Source organism: Astatotilapia calliptera, chromosome 12, assembly GCF_900246225.1.
Source record: "Astatotilapia calliptera chromosome 12, fAstCal1.2, whole genome shotgun sequence".
Taxonomy (NCBI): domain Eukaryota; kingdom Metazoa; phylum Chordata; class Actinopteri; order Cichliformes; family Cichlidae; genus Astatotilapia; species Astatotilapia calliptera.
The window spans coordinates 27,544,805-27,568,699 of NC_039313.1; the positions used below are offsets into that span (position 1 = coordinate 27,544,805).

Below are 23,895 nucleotides of genomic sequence, written 5' to 3' on the forward strand. Positions count from 1 at the left end.
TAGTTTTCAGATTAATCCCTGTGACATCCTTTTGTACCAGAGCAGCCCCCACGTGGGGGTCTGCATAAATCGCGTCTTGCTGGATGTGATTGGATAGTTTATAGATGATTGGCAGGGGGGTGCAACGGAGCGTGTATACTTTTCTGTCGCTATTGGCTGGCTTTAATGGCCGCTCCTCCCTCGGACCACACACCATTGGCTTTGGGGGTTTCGCGAAGGAGCTGGGAAGTTGTAGTTCTTTACAGCAGACGCACATCTGTAGGGCTTATTATCGACTAATATGAATTAAACTACACGTCCCGACGTCGTGCTACGGGTCCTTGTAATTGTAGTGAATATGTAATTGAGCTCGTACGACTGGTTGCTTCTAAATTTGGCGTCGCGGAGGCAGGCTGCTGTAGTCGGAGAGGTGGTCGGTCGGCGGGTGCTGAATGAGGATGCAAACCTTTAACGGAGACTGTAGGAAATAAACCAATGAACGCGTGACAACGGGACGCTGTGGAGAAGCGTACTCGCAGACAAGTAGGGTCATGGTGTGCGAGATTTTAATGTTTTCTGTGAGAAATCTGAGAAGATAGAGGATTTGTTGTTAGTTCAGAAGGAGAGCGTTAAGCGCTTAGAATAAGGTGCTGAAGATTTTGGAAAAGACTGAGAAAATTTTTGCTTTTATTATTACGCTGAATGGACTTTTGAATTACTGTCTTGCTGTCTCTGGTCAGCCAAAGGTCCGAGGATGTCTCTCCACTCTTCGCGGAACCTGCATTTAGCCCGCAAACCAGCCACTGACTGACTTTTTACGCACGGAGAAAGCTCGGTTCTCACACACTTTGTTTTCGTGTTTTTCTGGATGAACATTGCAATACATTTTCAATGATTCGAGATCTGAGCAAGATGTACCCCCCGGCGCGGCATCCGGTAAGTACAGAACAGTAGCGGTAAGAGCAGTGTGTCAAAACAGCGCAGATTAACAGTCGCGCCTGATGCGTAATCAGTTTAGATCAAGTTTCCGTGCCACTGCGCGCTCTCACGGACAATTGCGCTCATTGTCAAACTGCCACAGCTGCATGTGTGTCTCTGAGTGTGCGTGAGTTAACGTGTAAGGAGACTGAGTGAAACCAAAAAGGCCATCCTTATCACAGAGGCCTATTGTCAGCTACAGTCCTGCCTGTGTGTGTGTCGTGACGCTGAACTTTGGTGGCTCAGTTCTTCCTTTCTTCCTTCGCACGCTGTTTGCTTTGGATTGAGGTCCCTCATCAGCCGGGACAGCCGTTCAAGTTCACTGTCACCGAGTCCTGCGACCGGATCAAGGAGGAGTTCCAGTTCCTGCAGGCGCAGTATCACAGGTAGGATTTCGGATACGAGCATGACATTTGGGCTGCACTGAAACATCAGCTCGTCAGCCAGAACGGCAGTAAACTTACGAACCGTTCTGCATTCCCCACAATAGAAGCGATTGCGAATTTGATCCCTGTTGTTCTGAGTGCGCATTAGAAGTAATTAGTGGGTTAATTAATCACTTTAATAGCTGGAATTAAAAAAATTAAATGTTAAAAAATGTTTACATGTAAAATGCACAATTAATAATTAATACATACGTTTGGTTTTAGATTATTAAATGTTACCTATAATATTTTTTTTCTTCGTAATTACCTTTTGGTTCTTGCACTTTTGGTCAGTTGAAACCAGTTTTCCTAAGTCACCTTGGATATCAGGAGCTTATACTAGTGACCCCCCCCCCCCCCCCCCCCCCCCCATCCACACACAGAAAATGCTAACTAAAGAAATAATAAATCTAAAAGAATTAATTGATTGATTGACTGTGGATTGACTCACTGTAAAACGAAAAACCCGAGATAGTGTTAAAGAAATGGTCGAGTTCTGTGCTGCTGTGTACTAGTCATGTATGAGTCACGAAGTATGACCAAATTATTAGGGAAATGTGTGATGCAAGAACATGAAATACAAGACAGAAATGTATTTTTTTTATTTAAGTTTCTATTAAGAAATACAGTATGTTGAGTTTGACATTTATATTCAGGGATGTTATATTGCTATTCCTCTCAAATGCACCATATGCAGCTAAAACAGTGGTAGCCTCTATTTGTCCAAGGTCCATCTATTACTAGTGACTAACCACGGGTAAACCCCCATCAACCTTTGCATGCATGCACATCTCTCTCTCTCTCTCTCTCTCTCTCTCTCTCTCTCTCTGCAAGTGCAAGTGGTGTGAAATACTTTTTTACCTGACATGATGAAGTGTGAAATACATTGCTCAGGGCTGAACCACAGGCACAATACCAATGCATAATAATCACCCACTTCTGGCCACCTCATAATTATTACCCAATCACCTGGTGAGATGAACCAGTGGTCCAGTTTGTTGGCCAGTCCTGAGGCTGAACTGGCTGAATGGTGCGCTGCATGCTTAATGCTACAGCCGCACAGATCAAACTCTTTCGTTCCACTGAAATCCAAAACGAGGGTGGCGCTGATCAGATTTTATTTATTCATTTTTTAAAATAGCAGTGAGTCAGACATACTCTGGGAATACGCTACAATAAGAATTACTGTGGTCCCACATGTTTCATGTTTTTTAAGGATGAATTTATTAGTATTTATTATTACGGTAGTTCTTATTTAGAAGAAATGTAAACATGTTATGGACCTTACTAAAACAATGAATCTCTTTGAGAATATTCCCCAACCTTAGAGTACAAATAAAGAAGAGGACACCGTCATCATCAAACTTAAATAAAGTTGAGGTATTAAACATTTAAAGTCTGGCAATGCCCCAGATTTTCAGCTGATTTCAGCATTTATATTTAAGCAAATGTTGAAATTTCTCATTTCTTTTCATGTTTTACATTGCTGTGATTGACGTGTACACGCAAAGGTTTTGATGATGATATAAACCCGATGAGTTCCTTCTTAAAAGATGCACAAAAACTTCATGAGGAGCGACACACTGGCAGACACAAAAGAGTTAAGCTTTTCCGCAAAATGGATCCTAATGTTATGGTTGCTTTTTTTGTTGATGTTGCAGTTTAGGCTTTTACTCGCACTATAAGAATATATGATGAGGTTTGTGTGGTTGTCCATCGATCCATTAATTACTGCACTACACCTGCTGAGTAAGTGCCTGTGTCTGCAGAGGAAATTGCTGCATTCCAAACAACTTATTTGTCTTTCTTTTGTAGCTCTCATATTTAGAAATGCAAATTTAAAGTGGCAGGATGCAGTGACTTGCCTGCGCAGTATAGTGCAAGTATCATCTCTGCTTTCAGTTTGCTAAAGTCTTGTTTCATTCTCGCTCATCCTCTTTTATCCACTCCCTACAAAATAAGTCAGTTAGAAGTCAGAAGTCAGAAAAGATTTTTGGTCTTTTGGTTTTACTTTTGATCATGTGTTTGCGTGTGGCATGGATGCAGCTTGCTGTGTGTTTGATGGTGACACGTGCTAACAAAACATTTTCTATCTGTCTCGCAGTCTGAAATTGGAATGTGAGAAACTGGCCAGTGAGAAAACTGAGATGCAGAGGCACTATGTCATGGTGAGACAGCTTACTTCATGTGTTGCCATTAGTATTTTATTAGTGTGTGTGTGTGTCTGTGTGTGTGAGAGAGAAAAAAGAGGAACAGAGAAGACATGTTTGATCGACCTTGCTTTTATCTTTCAGTACTACGAAATGTCATACGGGCTGAACATCGAGATGCACAAGCAGGTAAGAGATGTTTTTACTCAAATGATGAAAAGGAAAAAAAAACCCAACAAAACAAAACATCTGACGTAAACCACGCTGTACTGTGTGACAAAAGGAATGCAAATGGAAATGGGACTTTTATTCCAATTTGTAAGTGCTTTTAAATTCTAAATATCTCACTGGGCAAAGTCCAGCAAACTTGGAGGCACTTTAATTTATTCACGCCATTACATAGGACGGCTTTTAAGCAGAGGACTGACATATCTCAGTTTTTAAAATGTCCCAGCATGCTGGTAATATTCTGGAAGAATATTTTTGAGGTCTTTACCTTTTCTCTTTCACCATTTTCTTTGACAGCGAAGGGTCATGTGCTTCCATAATACAGATAACGCAGCTGATTTTCCGAAGTATAGTTATTGCTTTTTCTGGATGTCAAAGACTGCTATCAGTTTACAAAGTGCTCTGAAAAAGTGGCATTTCCAACATAAAACAAGTTACATTATCAATATGTTGATATTTACACACAAAATGATGTTATTCTTATTGCTTGGGATTTTCTAAAATAGGATTAGAATTCCCAACTTGAGAAATGAGTTACACATTAAAAAAAACTCCCTTCACGGCACACATTTAGCAACTTTCTGAATCATTGTAAAGAGTCATAGTGAAACGGGAGCAGCCCAGGATGAGGCCAGAACATCAGCCACCAACATTTAAGAATTTGATCCATTTGTCCCCTGTTCTATTTTCGAGCGGTCGGTTGCCTCGTGAGGTTGAATAGTCATGTCACATGCGAATAATAATTTCATCAGTTTAATTGAACAAGAAAATGGGCTGAAAAATGACTCAAGCGAACGAGGATTTGGCCTTTAACGAGCCTTTACATTATTGCTGCCTTTTTTAAACACAGAAGGTCATTAGCATAAATGTCTCTGTTAACCACACATCAGCTGCCAGGATAAATGAACCACAGCTAACCAGCTACACATTCATTTCCAGACAAATGGTGTGTGTAGTGTGTGTGGCTGTGTGTGCGTGCGTATGTGTGTGTGTGAGAGAGAATGGAAGTGATAAATTGTTGGCCTTTGTCTTTCTGTGTGTGTGTGTGTGTGTGTGTGTGTTTTCTGTATCTATACCATGTGTTTGCTTTGCTGTGTGTGTGCATGCGCGCGTGTGTGTGTATGTTTAACAGCCTGTACATACTGTACATGTTTACTCTGTGTGTGTGTGTGTGTGTGCACACGTGTGTGATTGTGTGTGTTGGTCTGTGTTTGTCTGTAGGCACACTTTCGTTGTTTATTTAGTTTTGTGTGCACTATTTGTGTATTTGTTCACATTGTGCGTGTGCTCCTACAATGTAGACATTTACTTGTGTGTGCTCTAGTGTTTGTTTCTGTCAGTACGCGTGTGTATTTCTGCGTGCAAATGTTGGACACACGTGCAGCTTTTTACTGCCACACTAATCAGACTCGTCTGATAAAATATGGGATCCCTACTATAAATTCCTGCTGGCTGCTGCTGTTTGTGTGTGCGTGTGCTGTGTTTATATGGGCAAGGCAGGCAAAATAAAAAGCGGTTAAATGTGGCCTGTAGCTCCGTGTGGTGCCCAATGATTTCTCTCAGAAGAGTGAATCCCTCATCTCTGCCAGCAGTGTGCGGTGCACGTTTTGTCCTTGTGTGAGGGAGAGACTTTTGGAAGCAAATGATTTTGAGTATTACACCAACATGCCCAGGCTTAAATATGTGTTTTCTATCCATGGCATTCAATATGATGATACAAAGTATGTGGCTTGTTGAGTGGATGCTGAGATTGAAGAGAGGGGGGCTGGTGGTGGTGATGCTGAGGGTCGGAAGGGGAGGGCGGAGGACATTAAGGCCTCCACCACCAAGCGAGTCGCTAATTTTGCTTGTTTAGCATTTTCGGAGGGTAATAGGCCCATTGATTTTTGACTCTGCTCTGTGTTTTATTTACACAGAAGGGCCCCGGTGCCCGGGGAGTGAAATGTACCAATGCTCGTTAAAGAGAAATTGACTCGCGGATGGAAGAGAGGATAGGCTGTGAGGCAAGGGGAAGGGGGGCGAGGGATAAGGAGGGAGGAGGGTACGAGGGATGTCGAGCATGGGACTGAGCTGACTGAGAGGACAGCTAATCAATTGCAAATCAACAAAGCTGAAAGAGAAATAAAGAAAGTGAAGGACGAGGAGAAAATGGGTAGGAGAAGGGATGAGAAAGTGGTAAAAGAAGGAAGTAATAAGACGTTTTGATACTGAAGACTGGCAGCGATTTCAATGAGGTCTGACAGCTCATTTTACTGGTGCAGACAGGGAGCCATTTATTTCGATTTGAGGATTTTGGTCACATAGTGTTCCAGTGGTACTTTGAATTTGGGATTTTAGAAATGCATTGAGAACAACATTAAGTTAGTAATATAAAACTACAGTAAAGCTACTCCCTTATTCACAAGGTGTTGCCACAGCAGGTTGTTCCACGTGTTTGATTTTGCAGATTTTCATGCCAGGTTGTGTCAGAAAGGACATCGAGCCCGGCTCAAACCAGGGATCTTTTGCCTTATTAGACAAATGTGTAAACCACTACAGGATGGCAGCACTGTAATACAAAGTGACAGTATTTGCAATTTAAATCAGTAAGTATTTATAAAGTGTAAAACTTTCATATACATAGTTAAAAAGATCATCTGTTCAATCCTAAATTTCACTATGTAACAGTATTTTTACAGTAAAATTCATATTTGATGGTGAAAAAGTGTAGTACCACAGTAACCACAGGAGCTGCACAAGATGCAAAGTTGGGTTTCAACCAGAAAAGCAGGAAGACCTGGTGTTGGTGAGGTTAACAGTTCACTTCAGGTTCATGTCATGACATTATCTGCTGCTAGTGTGAGGAGAGAGGAGAGGCAAATGATTTAGTCTGCCATGCTTAAGGAACATAAACACAAGTTAAATTAAACTCTTTTCTTTACCTTTTTAATCTTTACTAATGCTGTGGGGATGTTTTTTCAATTGTGAAAAATAATTAATGATAATAGTTGATTTATTACATGCATTAGCTAAAAACTTATTAAAAATACAACACTACCTAATGCATGGGTCCCGGGGTGGGAGGGTGTCGAATTTAAGGCCTAGAAACAATAACTGTGTGGTAATAACAGCAGAGAGTTCACAATCCAAGTCAGCTCCAGAAAAAGCCATTTTCACTTCCATTCCCTCTTTTATGTTGAGGAATGAACGATTGTTGTTCCACGTTTTTCAGTATATAGCTTGTTCAGGGCTTCCATTCTGTAAAAGTTGACCTGAATTTTTTTGTGTGAGTATTTTTATTATGTGTAGGTATGTCAATCTTATAACACCTACACAATTCATCTGAAACTAGGCTGCATGTAGACATTATTTTACGGCAACAGAGAAAGCCACGTAATTGGGGGGAACAAAAAGATTTATACATGTGGCAATGAGCCTTGTCAGTATTGGTCTGGTGAAAATTAATCAGGCTTTTGAATGTTTGGTTCTCTTCTCTATTGTAAGGCAGGGTCTTAGTTTGTGTGTATGAAAGAAACCTGTATCCCACCACCACTGCCATAATCTCTGAGAGAGAGAGAGGTTGCTCTACAAAATCATAAATGTCTCAAACGAATTGCACTTAAGAAATTAAGTTTTTTAGTTATGTTATCACACACGTGCTGCTGCTATTCGGGACATTCTGCAAAACAGGCATGCATTTAGTGAGCTGGACAAAATACAGTCAGGCAGAGACATGCACTGCTGTGAGTTTGTGCATATCCTGATTTCACGCAGTTCAGACTTGAAAGTAATATGTAAATGTTAATTGGCCAAACCCAGTAAGTAAAGCAAATATGACCGGGGTGCTCATTCAAACATGAAGCTGAGACATTTTTATGCTGTCAGTTAAAGGGAGGAGTGCACGAAAGGGGCGCACATGTCAGACTGAAAGATGGAAGGAAAACTTTACATTAAGTGCTCCTTTCCTTTGAACTGTTTGTAACCTGTCTGTATAGCACCCTTTGTTTTTCTTCTCTGTTTTTCTCCACTGATCTAGCTGTTTCTTACACACACCCACCCACATACACACACATACAGAGTCACAAGAGAGAGTAGCCTTTATATGGTGGGGTCCATTAGGTGTATTAGCTGGTGGTGAAAAGTGGTGCTGATGTGGTGCTTACAAAGCTCCACAGGGGAGATGGACATTTGATCTTCTTTCTGACCCAATCTGACTCCAGGGCTCTTGCCTGATCTAATTTCTTTTTTGTTAGGAGTTAAAGTGGGGCTTATGGGGCTGTTTTTCCTCTCATATTCTTCTTCTTCTTATTACTCTTTTGGATAACAATTCAACTAAAAAAACAAAACAGAACACGTTTTCTCTGTCACGAGCTTAGTTACCACCCCATTATCACAAAGAGATTTTTTTTAAAGAAAACCGATAACAAGTGGATTATTTCTGGCAAATAATGAAATAATAAGTAAGAATTTCTGCAGAAGTCAATTTTTGTGGTCATGAAATTCAATAGCTCAGGAAGATCACACCATTAGTTGCATTTTCTCTGTATTGTTGAAGTTTGATGTTGCAAAGCTACTGATGAAAGATATTTTCTCTTTTTTTTTTAACTGGTAGAACATTTCTGCAGCGACTCACATACAGGTTCAAAGAAAAATCCAGTACCCATGATCTCAGGGGTTGCTGCTGTTTTATGTGACTGCAGACTCTTAACTAGCAAAAGGCTCCATAGATTGACTTAGTTTGAGTCCCAACCTCAGTGCAATCTCTGGCCAGTTGTTTCTTATTTTTGTCAACAAGGTGAATACTGCGTGTTAGAGCTGGGCCCTGATCATTGCAGAAACAAATTCTCCAGGTTTGCACGAACTGCAGGACATTTTTTTGGGGAAAAAAGGGAGCCTTGCTTTTTTTGCTTTGGTCTATTCAGGGTGAAAAGACGTGTTGGCCGAACGGCCTGACATCCCTGCACTCTGGCCGGCAGACACAATATTTTGCCATTGATGTAAAATGTCACCTGAAATTGGTTGTGTTGCCTCATGGAAAAACACCTCCATTTACTTTTCCGCTCTGGTGCTTTTGTTTCTGTTCGGATGCCAATATCTTTGGGTCAGTTCTTCCAGATGTTGCTTGGAGTTGTTAGGGAAGATCTGCATCTTTACAAGTGATGTTGTAACTTTGAAATCTTTCAAAATAAATGCTTATACACAGTTACATCTATAAGCTTTTGGACAGTGGCATTTTTTGTGTCATTTTTGCATCTCTACATCACCACATTGGATTCTAAATCAGACAATGTATTTACAGTGCAGCGCTTCAGCTTTAAGTCGTGGAATTGACTAAATTCCACTTTTTGTAGCTTTGCACGAATTGAGGTCCAAACGGTTGTGATGGAGGTAAAGGTGACCATAATTAGGGTGAAAAAACAAAATAAACCTATTAGAGAGATAATAATGTTATGAGTGTCAAAAGAACAATCTGGTACTTTCTTAAAAAGCAGAAATCCACTGGCCAGCTTAGCAACATCAAAAAGCCCCAGAGTCCTCGTAAGCCAGTTAAAATGGATGATCACAGATTCTTTGCTTGGTTGAGAAAAACCCCTAATAACATCTCTCCAAGTCAAAAACACTTTTGAGGAGGTGTTGTTTTGGTGTTTTACTGTCACACTCCAAAAGCAAGGGACACCTTAAGTAGTATAACTGTCTACAGTGCAAATCACTTGTTGTGTTTAAGAAGAAGAAGGTCAGATTAGACTTTTCCAGAAAACATTGAAATGACCCTGCACAGCTGTGGACAGTAATCTCTGGACAGATGAAGTCAAGATTAATTCAAGCAAGGCTCCCCTAAACTAAAGACCGAAAGACCCACAAACAAGCAGCAGCTGAAGGCAGTTATATAAAAGGCCTTGCAGAGCATCTCAAAGGTGGAAAAACAGCATTTGATGATTACTTTGGCTTCTAGAATTCAAGGGGTTGTGAGTGACTGTTAAAAACAATTCTCAAGTTTGAAATTATGTTAGTTTGTCCAATTTCTTTTGAGCCTCTCAAAACTGGGGACTGTGGATTAAAATTACTCTAATTTTTAAACCAGTAATAAAGTACTTTTGTTAAACTCCTTGAATTAAAGCTGAAACAGTCACATCTTGATTATTTGATTTGAAATCCGTGTCGGTGATGGACAGAGAAAAAACAAACTTGAGAGAAAACATTTTGCTTTCTTACCTACAACAGTTTTTCTCTGCAGTTCTCAAACACTTTACATTTTACACTGCTGTAAAAAGAAGAGATGATGAAACAAAGTGGTAAACATGTCCCTGATCCAACTTTGAAGAAATGTGTCTGAAGCATCAATAAGTATATATTTAAACAAATGTGAGTTTTACACTATGTGATGTCTTTGTTCTTCAACAAAGAACAAAGACATCACATCAAATGTTGTCTTTGTTCTTTGATACACAAATCATTGTATACACAACTTTTTGGGGGTTTGTAGCATGTCGTAGCCTTAGGCATTTTCTCTGTTTACTAAGAAACAAAAATGCCCAACAGTTTCAATAATCAAATTCAATTGTAGCCTTATAGAGAATTGCCAAATAACTTCCTGGCTGTAAAAAAAAAAAAAGAATGTCTTCCTTTCCTGCTTTCATTTTCAGCACTAAAATTTAAGGCGCCCTTTAGTAAGGCAGTTGAACATCAACTAGCTTGGGTCTGATACACACTGAGCAGCTCCCCAGTGCGTGAATGTGAAGAAGAGTCTAGCTGAGAAAGGGCATGTGTGCTCAGCAAGTTTTTCCTGTATAAACATTAAATATAAAATTAAAATGTCAGTGTTTTAGGTCCTCTATGCCGTCTTGTTATGCATTAGAAGGTAATTTGAGGTGTACATGACACTAAATGGTTTCCTTTGTGTACTTCCTTTGCCATCCTAAAGATTACTGCAGGCTCTTAATTTACATCGTCTAAAGCAGGGATGTCAAACCCATTTTACATTGTGGGCCTCGTATAACCCACTTTGATGTTAAGTGGGTTGGAGCAGTGAAACTCTGCTTTCTGTCAGTGTAAGGAAGTTTAACTATACATTTAATCCCTGAGATATTTTAATATAAGAAAACAAATGTCAGTTTCAAAACGACATCTTAGTGTTTCTATATGATAAAGAAATGCTCAAATTATAACAAACAAAGGTGTAAAATTACAGAAAAAGGTTTGTTAGCTTCTTGCACAGATTGCCTCTTAATTATAAGAATGGACTGCTTGTCTAGAGCTTGTTTGCTTTGATGTAGTTTGCCATTGATAGGTGGGGGGGGCATACAGTAAATACGGTTACAGTATGTCCTCTTCACAAAGCCGTTGGATTAGTCTTTGGAAAGCCAGTTGTGGCCCCTGAGCCTTTTGTTTGACACTTCAGCTCTAAAGTTTAGCACTACTGATGAAAAAATGATAAAAAGTTGAGTGTCAAATATGTTTAAAGGTATTTTCTAACACAGTGTCATAATTTGTGAGATATTTATAAGTGAATCATCAAGAGTAAACACTGAAGAAGTTATTCTGAATCCCCTTGAGTTAATAACCCCTCAGGTCTCCTAGTCTCAAGAGTGAATAGGCTCGCTTTGAAGCAGTCCTTCTGTTTTTTTCATATGGTTTTATATATCCACGCTGCCTGGTTGAGTACTTTAAAAAAATATATATTTTCTAGATAAATGCCTTTTCTGTGGCTTCTACTCTAAACTTGTAAAATCTTCACTTGAGCTAGTGCTGCTTCTTTGCCATTATATTTCTTCATACTTCAGCCTTGGTTGAAATAATGTGAAAGTCAGCTTCCAGCCAGTGGCAGATTTAGATATGTGATGGGCAAGTCCACCTCCTTTAGACCTTGCACTGGCAATTTTGCGATTTTTACTGAGTCCTAGCTTATTTTTTTAGTCATCACCTGGCATGTAGGGCTTTTATAGACTTTTGTTTGACTAGACGATTGAGACAAGACACAGCTGCTGCCTGCTAAATGGTGACTTTGGGAGAAATGGGGGAAACTATTTCAAGCTCCTGCATTAAGTATTCTTTAAAAAATCCAAATAACATAGCCTCTGCACATGGATACGTTAAAAGGCTTTTACACACTGCCTCCAGATAGTCAAGATCTCTGCTTACTTAGTGCTTACATTTATTCACCTTGATCCACAGGTCTTGTGGCACTTTCGCCTTTGCTTGCACCTTTCCTCTTTACACTTTGCTAGAGCTTGTTGTAATAATTTGTTCAGATTGCAGAATTGCATATATGCACTGAAAAAAGAGCATATAGGATTTACTTAATTCAATAGTGGACATTGGTTGCACACAGATGTTTTGCTTTGGCAGCAACTTAAACAACTGAGTTAAATCAACACAACTTATTCATAAAATGCACAATAAACCTGTGCTGTGCTGTCTTGATAAAATGTGCTTGAAACATGTTTAGATGAAGTAAGTTGAGCTCTTGGAATATTTTAATCCTTCACAATTTTCTCACTTTATTCCAACACTTTTTAATAACTTTTACCCCAATACTTGGTCACTTAAATACTACATGTTGTCTTCATATTACATAATGTTCAACAAAGTCTAGAGTCTGGCTAACATTATGTTAGGGCATAACCCAGAAGTTATGCCCCAGCCTGTATCGTAAAGTAAGAGGCAAGGTACACTTGGACAGGTCGCCAGTCTATCACAGGGCTACAACACAGAGACAAACAACCATTTGCACTCACATTCATACTTATGGGTAATTTAGAATCAACAATTTACCTATCCCCAATAACTGTATGACATTAAACTATGTGAGCAAACCAGAGTACCTAGAGAGAACCCACTGCATATATTCTTGCTGTGACATAACAGCACTAACCACTGCGCCACCGAGCTGTCAATCCAGGCTTAACAAAAGTAGGAAAGCTATTACAAGGCTTGATGCAGAATTTTATTTACATTTGGGGTCCTTAGGGACTAGTAAAGCGCTATATAAATACAGGCCATTTACCATTTACCATTCCATCCTGTTTGCTAGAGTGACCTAACAAACTAAATGCACAGTGTTTCTGAATGATATATACCCCATGCATCAGTTTTCTAAACTTCTGTCTTCTGAATAACTGTGATTCCCTACACTTCATAAACATCTCTACCGTCTGCTCAGGTCCATCTGACCTGTTCTGGTCAGATGGCACAGAGGTGGTTTTTCTAAAAATGACTATTTCTGCTTGTCCTTTAATGCTGAGATGAGATTGTCTCTCTCAGAACATTAAAGTGTTCTCACTAAAGTTCTGGGTCACATCATTAGTCAAATTTGAATTTGAATAGACTTGTTAGTCACTCCGTTTTGACAATCAGTTACTTGTTTTTATTCAAGTTTATGTGTCTCGTCACAAAAATAGGGCACACTTTGAGAAATAGTAATTAGGAGGAGGTTTTATTGTTCTCAGTGTTTTGTCATGGGTTAAAGATTAAAGATAAACTGATTAATCAAGTGTTCATATACTGTAAACGTTAGAGTTATTTGAATGTTTAACAATCAGTCGACTATTAATAATTGGTAGTGATTAATATTGCAACCCTAACAACCTAATGACCCAAACTGTCTCCTTATACAGGCTCTAAAACGTCTTTTATCAAAGTTAGTTGAAAGTTTATGATAAAAGTTGAAATAATGCTCAAACCAGCTATTAAATAATTAGCTAACATTATGAATTGCCATTTCTTTGTTCATTACCAGTTAAAAAATAATAAAATAACCCAAGTTTAATCGCATATAAATTCACACTGTTACTCGCCATTACCTTTGATTCAGTGCTTGATTGATTTATGTGCTTTCAAGTTTACTAAACAGAAACAGAGATATTGTTTAGAACTTAGAACTTAAATTGTCACCAGCAGGCACATGTGAATTTGGCTTTGATGTTCATGGCATCACGAGAGGAAATAGTCAGTTATGTAGTTTTATGCACTTAGTGTTGCAAACAAAGAAGGTGATGTTCATCTTTGTGTACCCATTAGTATGCGGTTCTGTGTGAGTCTGAGTCTTTTGTCTGTGTTGGCGTTTGTATTTGAGGTGCACTACTAGCACTCCCTTTGGGACAGTGGATCAGGCAATTTCCTGTTAAAAAAATTCTACCTGATCTAGAAAGAGAGAGTGCTGTGTAATCTTTAAAAGCTAGCCCTTGGGCTCAGTATAAAACATCTGATGAATACAGAGAAGCTGGAGTGTGTATGTGCATGTGCATGTATTTGCGCACACGGTTGTGTTTATGTGTCTCGTACTGCCGCAGCGTTGCTTGTGCTGCTGTCTGAAGCCTATATTTGCCTCTGGGGGCTCTGTTACCACTGATGCCAGAGCAAAGTTCACCTCTGCCAAGGTTATGTACATAAAACAAGTGCTTGGCAAGGTTACGGCTGTAACTTATATATTTGTGTTGGCCTTGGAGAAATTATCTCAAACTCTGATTGCTTTTTTTCAGTAGCCAGGGTCTTAATTTAATGTGTTAAGTCAACAAAAATGTTACACTTTCCTTTATCTGTCTGCAAAGGATTACACTTTCTATACTCCACTTTCTCTCTGGGTTTATGTTTACAAATCATCCATTTAGCTTAAACTGAATAAAGCTCAAAGAGTGCAGCAGAGAATTACCTTTCAGGGATGTAGAAGGATAAGGAGTAAATCTGATAATGTAAAGTTGGACTTTTGAGGCCAATAATGAGACATTTAGCTTTAGCATAGCAGAATTTAAATGAATCAAATATAATTGCTGTAATTTATAGAAATAAATACACATCCAGTCTTTACAGATGAAAAATGGATATGTCATAGCTTTCTGATTGGCATATGATGAAATTATGATGCCTTTTAAAGTGGCCTACATCTTGTTGAAAACGCTCTCTCAGATATCTTTAAAAATCTGCAGAGGTTGTCATTACAAGTGACTCTAACACCCATTAAATGTTAAGGCACAGTTTATCAGTTTATTTCAAATTAAGTGCTGTGATCATTCCTCTGGTACTTAAAGGTTTACTCCAATTAGTTACAGACGAGAGTCACTTTAAAGGTCTTGGTGAGTATTATGGAATTGTGAGCGATAGTGCATTGTGTATGTGCTTTTCCCCATTATGTTGCAGAGCTAAGTTGGCTTGCCACTTGACCAGTGTTCTGCAGGGGTACTTTAAACTTCATCTAAGTTACTGTGTCCATCTCTGAAGCAGCACCCACGTTGGAAGCAGTGCAGCGACTAGAAATCATAGAATGTGAATAATATTTGGCTATTTCACGCGACTCCAAGTGAAACCATTGGCAAAGTAACCTGGGCAGAACCCAAGATAAACTTTTGACAACTTCCAGGCAACTGATTGAAGGGACTACCAATGAGAATGCAGTCTAATATATGACCTAGTAGTAAATTCATTAGAGGGTTATAGTTAACAGATGTCAGCTTCAAAGAGACACGCAATGAGCAACTTCCTTGAAGTGTGGCTGAAACTTTATTCATTACCCTTTGGTTTGTTTTTAACTTTCAACATGCACTTCATGAGTAGCTTTACATATTGTTTTACACCACTAATACAGATTATTCTGATTTATACTTAGTTAAACAAATCTATATTAAGTCTTTACTAGTCCATTGTTCTGGTCTGGTCATATCAAATTGGGGCTTGTTCAGGAATTAAACGCGATCTCTGTACAAAGACATGACCTAAGCACAAATCTGTATCGTGATTTGCTTTAGGCTAGCAGCAGAAGACTTCTTTCAGTGCTACTAGGACAATAATCTTAGATTAAAGCAGTGAACTGTCCATTGTTGGCGGTCGTGGCATATTTGACAAAGAAGAATTTGTAAAAAGAGAGACACTCTGCTGCACTGATTCTGATATTTTTTAAATAATGCACATTGTGAGTGTTACAGGAGTTCAGTGCTGAATTGGTGCACTTCCCCTTTTATAGATATATAGAAAAAGTACCAGATACCATTACACCACCAGCAGCCTGAACCACTGATACAAGGCAGGGTTGGATCCATCATATGTAACCCTGTCATCTAAATGTGATGCTGAAAATTGAGACTCATGAAAACCATGAGTGAGAAACACTCTTTCAGGCTTCTATTGTCCGCTTTTGGTGAGCCTGTTCAATCTGTAGCCTCAGTTTCCTGTTCTTAGCCGACGAGTAGTATGCAGTGTGGTCTTTTGCTGCTGTAGCTGATCTGCTTCAAGGTTTGACATGTTGCATATTCAGAGATGCTCTTCTGTATTACTGCAACAAGTGGTTATGGCAACCATGCCACATTCAAAGTAGCTTAAATCACCTTTCTTCCAAATTCTGATGCTCAGTTTGATCTTTAGCAGGACATGTTGACTGTGCTTACATGCTTATATACACTGAGCTGCTTCTGTGGTATTGGCTGATTAGAAATCTGTTTTAATGAGCAGTTGAACTGGTGTACCTAATAAGGTTACTCCTGGTAATTAGGTTTAGCAAAAAGTAGGCTTAGTAAAAAAGTTGTTGCTGTTTAGAAAATGCTGGTTATGGGTTAGATGCTTAGTGAATTGAATATGTGATAATAGTGATGCTCTATATTTTTGCATGGAAATGTCTTCCTGTAGTTTAATGTGAATGTGAATAATGTTGTAGCTATGAAACAGAAATAAGGCACAAGCAGTGTGTGAGTTTCTTAAAGCTAAGCGGTGTGCATACACACAATGTATGAAACTTTCAGATATTATTTCTTGAATTTTCTGCTTTGGTTAGCAACACTTTTTTTAAGACTTACGGTGCTTTTCCTCATTCACACAACACTTTACAGGGATATCTTTGTCTGTCCAGTATCCTGTCATAGCATAACTTAGAGTTTGTAAGCAATCTGCTCTACCTCCTGAGTTAGAGTTAACTAAATATTCTTGACATTTAAAATACACAAGTTCCCGTGCACCCAGAGATTTGTTTTGGAGGAAACACAATAGATATTAAACACAAGTTTATGAGAGATGTTCATCAAATTATTAGTTTCATGTGACGAAGTAAACAGGTCTTGAAATGAAAGTTATGTGAGCTATTACTTTGATATAAACTGAATCAGGAATTGAAGGCTGTGTGAACAGGATGACGCCTTCTTGTCTGCTAGAGAATTTAAACAAATTAAAAAAATAATTGTGTGCTTCCCACTTCTCTGTCTTGCAGGCGGAGATCGTTAAACGGCTGAACGCAATCTGCGCCCAAGTCATCCCCTTCCTCTCTCAAGAGGTAAGACTCAAAAATGCCTGTCACTGTGAGTTAAGAAGGAGGTGGGTGAGAGAGAGTCAGAGAGCGGGAGGAAGGGAGACAGGAAAGGGGAGAACTGTGTGGTGGATTTTAAAGCAAGAGAAAGAAAATATGGGGACACGCACACACACGCAGACACACACTCGTACAGATTATCCTGGGCTAATCCCCCCTGCTCAGGATAGACAGATATGCTCTGAACTTATCAAATGTCTCCCACTAACATATGCAGGAGCCAGCGGCTGAGTGTGTGTGAGAAAATACTTTTTGCGTTAAAATACTTTATAATTGTGTGCACATACAGCAGTGGGTGTGAGAAGTGTTTTTATGCAGTGTTTATTGTGAAATTTTTAGGCGTGCGTGTGTTGAGCTGATAAATCCTTCCTCTGAGGAGCTGACAGTGTGTGTGTGTGTGTGTGTGTGTGTGTGTGTGTGTGTGTGTGTGTGTGTGTGTGTGTGTGTGTGTGTGTGTGTGTGTGCTGAGGGGTGGGAACAGCAGGAAGGAGTGAGTGTGGACTCCAAAAGCTCTCCTCCAGATTAGCCATGGATTAGGAGGGTTTAGGGTGGATTAGGAATAATGGCATTAGACTGTGGTGCTGCTACACAGCCCTGAGGCCTGCAGAGAGGGGAGGCAGGGAGAGGAAGCTGCTTTGTTTTGGTGCACAGCCGTGTTTACTGCATGTGCAAGTAAATGTAACACATTCATCTTATTGTTGTGCAGCAAATCACATCGACTGTGTCTGTGTATTTCTGGTGAAAGCGCTTTGTTTTCTATTTTTATTTTTGTCATTTTCTGATAATGTTTCATTGGCCTTTGGGGCCATGTAAGTATGATTGGTCCATTTACAGCAAAGGCAATAAGTTTGTGTTAAGTCAGTTGACAAAAATGTTATTTCTGACAAATTTATAAAGAAAAAATATACTTGAGTAAATAAAATCCCCCAATTAACATAACATATAAATAGAATCATTATCATGAGGCAGATTTTATGTCTCTGCCATAAAAAGGCCCCTTTTTTAAGATCACATATGCATTCCTTGATTGACATTTACATTTGCAAGTAAGGTAAGGCAACAAAAGTGCCATCTGTTTCTGAAAGTTTTGGAATAACTACGTCCTTAAAGTCTACCAGTTATACTTTTTCTTATTATAACTCTTTATCAAACAAGTATCATACATACCAGCTGGACTTATTTTGGAGTTTTGGCTGTAAAATTACAAAATAATTCTCATCTTTCACCAAGCATTTAAATTTTCTCTCTTACCTATAATGGTTGAGGAGTCACAGTAATGTGAAGCGCACATGATAGCATCTAGTTGGAGCTAATTTTTCTGTCGGTGTTCAGACAGAAGTACTTCAGGAATACAGTGGGAAACCACGACACACAGAATATCTCCATAAATGTTGTCTTCTCTTCTTTATGAAACCATTTCAATTTTATCTCTAGCACATCGCTAACAGAGTTATGATCATTTAAAGCAGCGGTCCACAACCTTTTCTGCGCCACGGACCGGTTTATGTCCGACAATATTTTCATGGACCGGCCTTTAAGGTGTCGTGGATAAATACAACAAAATAAAACTAGTACCGGTACCAAAAAAAAGAAGATTTATTCATAAAACACGGGAAAAGACCCAAGAAAACGGAGTTAACGATAAAAACGATAAACAAATAACGATAAAAACCCTGAAAACCATAAATTTCACACACGAGCCTCAACTCTTGTGGCCCGGTACCAAACGACTCACGGACTGGTACCGGTGCGTGGCCTGGGGTGTTGGCTGATTTAAAGAGCACTTGTAAGCACTTGGGCACACCACCTGGCCGCTAGTTAAAACTATGGATCTTTGTGATGTCAAAGAGAGGAAATATTCTTAATATGCTCTTCTCAGAAGTGGTGGTTATGTACTTGGTCATGTCTGGTACACAGCTCTGGCAATGTGCATAGCAGGGACCCAGTCCACCTGCTTCTCCTACCATCTGTTTTCAAGGTGCAGTTGGGTGGGGTGAGGAATTACGCTAAGCTATTGTAGCAGTTTTCAAAAATGAAAATCTGAAACTGGAAATAAGCATAATTTGTAAAATCTGGCATTTAGTTACTCGTTATTTACATGTTCCTCGGTTGTTGCCATATCCCCAGTGAGGAATCATTCCTCTGATTTCAAGGTGTTCATGTGCTTTTGAGTTGGAAGGGACACCAAGATGTGTTTAAGTCAGTTGCTCAGAGTAAAAGAAAAAGACACGTTGTTCTCTGCGAATAACTGCTTTGCCTGACTTCTTACTTGACTTACCTCAAACAAATACCTCCATGCTTATCTAGTTCCCTCCTTGTGGTTAACAGCAACCAGATATTTACTTAAACTCACCATATTTTTATGTATGACATTAACAACTCAGCAGATCATGTATCAAAATTTTCTGAGCTGATTTCTGAGCTCTTCATTTGAACTTTCTCAGTTAGAAAGTCAGTTTTTGCTCTTGTCAAGCTACCAAATGAATGCACAATTAATTTGATATAATAATTTTAGTAAATTTTGTCTGCTTTACTGTGTTGGTTATTAACCCGAATAATTAATCACTGAATAGGTAAAATCTAAAAGTATTTTGTATGATTGTATGTGCTTTTGGCTACTCCTTTATTTCCCAAGGGGGCCACCACAGTGGATGGATCCCCATATTTTCATTTTGGCACAGATTTTATGCCAGATGCCCCTCCCAAAAGAACCATCTCATTTATCCAGTTTTACAACCAGCACTAGGAATACATTACTGTGTAACCTCCACCCCGAGGCTAGATTTTTGTCCCCTCCAAGTCCCAAAACAGGTGTAAAGTGAATATGTTAATCACTAAACAATCGAGCCACAGTTTTGCTGTGATTGCAGGTATTGTTTCATATTTGGAGTCAGATTTTCCCTTACAGTTTTACAAGAAATCATAAGTAACCAATCCTCTTTAGGCAAATACAAAAACAATGGTGAAACATTTATTCTGTAAGAAAATCTACTTCAGTGCACTGAATCCTTCGTGCCATCTGAAGGCAACAGAATATGTACATTGGTAAATATAGAGCCTCTAAATTCAGACGTCCTCTGTCAGAGTGCAGAGGCATTATGCAAACTATCACTGATTATCTACGTTCAGTCCTGTGCAAATTTTAACAGGCTGCTAGGATACGACCCTCTACAACTCCATCTCATTAGTATCGCGCATCATGTTGTCCTTCTCAACTTTTTTCAGTTTTCTCAGCTTTTCGTATTTACTCTTGAAATGCATCACAGTGTCTGAGGTAGACTTATTATTTTGATTTCTTTCTCTTAAATGCCCCCCTCCCTTCAATACCTCTTTGAAAATGGTTTACCTCACCAAGCCTTTAACTTATACTAGCAACATCTGCACATCTAAAACTGCTTCCCCAAGTGTGACATTCCAGTGGAGCCTATGGTGTAACAATATACAAAGAAATGAAAAGCATCTGCACAGATTGAACTCTATTGTTGATTATACGACTGATTTTGGATTGTTCTATTTTTTTTTAGAACTGTTGCATAAAAAGTGTTTGGCACAATTTATATAGTGGGTCATTCCATGTGTGTGTGTGTGCGTGCGTGTGTGTGTGTCACATTCAGGCAGGTTAGTCTGAGCCTGCAGAGGTGTAGCTGAACTCGATGGTCAGGTTCATTTCCACACCTGATAAGCTCTTTCATCTCGGGCGTACTTTGATGTTTTGCGCTCCTGGATGAATCTCGCTGCTCTCTCACTGTCTGGATCTGTCTTCCTCGCTCTGTACCCTTTGTATGACTTTGCCCTGTTAGCTGTCTGCCTCTCTTGGTACCCATCTTTTTTCCCTATGTGTTGAACTTTTTGGAGCTGTTCAGTGTCGAGACGTGTGAGCAGACTGAGCAAAAATCAGAAAACAGTGCTGCATAAAATTTTAATAACAATCTCAAATCAGAAACATTAAACCAATCACAGAATCCACAAAATATTGTATGAGTCTGTAACTGAATTTTTGGCCACTTGTAATACACGTCTTTAACTGCTTCCTTTGGACATCCACTTGTTTGTTTGTTTTTTAATTCTCCTCCACGTAGAGGAAATCAACCAGCCTGTGCAGGTTACACTTGACTAACTAGTATACCCTAATTAGCTGCTAGCTGCTTCTTCTGCCTGATGACTTTTAATGAATGCACTGATGGGTGTCAGATTCTGAAGCGAAGCACTGAAGTGCAGTCATGATTCAATGGCCTCGGGGAATCTTGGCTGTCTGGCGTTTGACCTGATTCTGGTCAGAACCTTGAGTTTTAATAAAAAGGAAAAAATATATATCAAGTTTCAGGTGATTTTATAGCACGCTCGTGTTACTGAACATTGATATCTGTTTTAATGAGATTGACATATTTCACAGTCAGTACATTGTTAATTCTGAAGAAATTGCAGGCTGTGTGAAGTTACAGTGTGCAACTAACTGACAGCTGTGAATAAGGTTTGATAGGCAAAGCATAATGACGGATTCAGATGGAAAGCAGTTTAAAAGATATCACAGAATGCATTAGAATGATTGCTGTACGCATATGCAAGTTCAATGTGATGAAACGAGATAAGTTCCTGCTCATTTTACGTGTCCATTCCAGTCCATTTTAAATGTTGTTTGAATTTTGTAAAGATGTTGTTTGTAATAACTACAAAATTCTTTTCATATCATTCTTTTCTCCGTCTCAGCTGCTGTTTCAGTTTCAGTTTGTTTGTTTTTTGTTTCTGTGTGTCTCTCAGCATCAGCAGCAGGTGGTGCAGGCAGTAGAGAGGGCCAAGCAGGTCACCATGGCTGAACTCAACGCCATCATAGGAGTGGGTGTATTACACACACACACACGCAGACACACACAATTAAATACAAAATGCATAGATTATTTTTTTTACAGCAATGTTGGAAAATAGCTTAAGAGATTAATTGAAAAAGAATAATGTGAGGAGAAGAGTAAGTACAAAGTCAGATGTATTCATAATAATATACAATAAAACCAAAGTATTTTGTATAGTAGTAATAGCTAACTTCTTTCTGCAAGAAATTTGAATGTTTTAGCATCTTTCACAGAAATTGTCAGTTATATAAATATCACCGTTTATGTTGGCTGATAAATCAAAGGTTTTGGTGTTTTTGATCAAATTTAAAAAAAGTGTATCTGATATTTAACTACTGTAGCTGTAGTCTACATGTTTCAGTTGCTATCTTTTCCCCGCTCTATTTGAATGTGTTTGTCTTTCCTTCTCTTTCCTTTTATCACCTACTCATTTGTATTTTATCATGCATGATCTTTCAAGTCTTAATTGGTGTTTCTGTGTCTGGTTCAGCAGCAGCAACTCCAGGCTCAGCACCTCTCTCATGGCCATGCCATCCCTGTCCCACTAACACCCCACCCAGCGGGCCTTCAGCCCCCTCTGCCTCCTGGGGCCAGTACTGCCAGCCTGCTGGCTCTGTCCTCTGCCCTGAGTCACCAGCTGCCACTCAAAGATGAGAGGAAGCATCACGATAACAACAGCGAACACACACGAGGTGAGGTCTGCTCTGTGTGTGCTGTTTTTATATAGCAGGTGTTGATTTTGGTTTGTGCGTGCTTGTTTCTGTGTGAGTCTTGGTCTCTTCATGACTGAAATTACCCTTGCATTTGTTACATCTGCTTGTATGTTCAAAGTCACAATTTGAGTTTTCAAACTACTGCTTTAAGGTTTACTCTAATTATGGTTTAGTCAAAAAGCGAGTTACCTGATTATCAGGGGCAAATTCTTACACAAGGTAGATACAAAGATACGCTCTCAGTTTGTTTACTGTAAAGGCAAAAAGAAAGCACACCCTCTGTCAGTTCTAAGGTTTCCCCAATTGGGATAAACCTATCTAGTCTTTTCAGCCAAGGTGTATCAGGTCTTAAAATCAGGTAAACACAATCTCAGTTAAATAACAACAGATGATATATTGCATCATGTCATTATTTAACAAAAACTAAGCCAAAACGCAGAAGCAGCCTGTGAAAATGCTTCAATAGCTTGTAGAACCACCTTTGACAGCAATAACTTAAAGTAATGCCTTCCTTTTGACAGTCTCTCACATTATTGTGGAGGCATTTTTGCCCACTCATCTTTGCAACATTGTTTCAGTCACCTGAGATTTGAGAGCAGACCTATATCTCCTGCTCTCTAAAGGTCCTGCCATAGCATTTCAGTTGGTCTGAGATCTAACTGTGCCATTGCTGCATCTTTTTTGCTTTTGTTGCTGTTGTGGATTTGCTGTTGTATTTAGAATCATTGTCCTGTTGGATTACCCAGTTTTAACCAAGCTTAAGCGTTCAGACAGATTGCCTCACTATTATTATAAAGAGGAGTTTGTGGTTAACTCGTTGACTGCAAGGTGCCCAGATTCTGTGATTACAAATCATCAACCCTGCATTGCTGTGTTCTACAGCTGATATGAGGTGTTTGTTTGGATATGCTCTGTTTGGTTAAAGCCAGATATGGCGCTGTGCATCACGGCCAGACATCTCCACTTTGGTCTTGTATGTCCTCGGACATTGTTCCAGGAATGCTGTGGTTTGTTCAGAAGCAACTTTGCTAACTTTAGCTGTGCTGCCATGTTCTCTTTATAGAGAAAGGGCTTACTCCTGGCAAACCTTCCAAACGAGCCATATTTGTAATTGCACTGTCAGGAACTTTCACAGTTGACATGCTAACTGAGGGCTGCAGAGTCAGGAATGTAGCTCTTTCTCTGTATTGCATTGCATGGTCTGATCTTAGGTAACATTTGCTGGGATAACCACTCCTGGGAAGATTAGCAGCATTCTTTTTTTTTTCTTCTTTTTTTTTTGTGTCCCGTTTGGATCTTTAGCCATCAGAATTG

General features: G+C 39.3%; 1 protein-coding gene across 7 annotated transcripts in view; it reads left to right on the forward strand.

Moving 5' to 3' along the window:
* The first annotated feature begins 347 nt into the window (after positions 1-347).
* Positions 348-23,895, forward strand: part of LOC113033510 (transducin-like enhancer protein 4) — a 39,883-nt gene continuing 16,335 nt past the window's right edge. For 2 of the 7 annotated variants that reach the window (XM_026187369.1, XM_026187372.1), the window contains exons 1-7: positions 348-915; positions 1,246-1,343; positions 3,487-3,550; positions 3,677-3,721; positions 16,926-16,988; positions 21,780-21,854; positions 22,362-22,560. In XM_026187369.1, coding sequence (XP_026043154.1) covers positions 871-915; positions 1,246-1,343; positions 3,487-3,550; positions 3,677-3,721; positions 16,926-16,988; positions 21,780-21,854; positions 22,362-22,560 — 589 coding nt within the window. In that variant the 5' untranslated portion in view covers positions 348-870. Of the gene's footprint in view, positions 916-1,245; positions 1,344-3,486; positions 3,551-3,676; positions 3,722-16,925; positions 16,989-21,779; positions 21,855-22,358; positions 22,561-23,895 lie in introns of all 7 variants that reach the window. The other 5 variants (XM_026187366.1, XM_026187368.1, XM_026187367.1 and 2 more) reach the window with 5 other exon arrangements.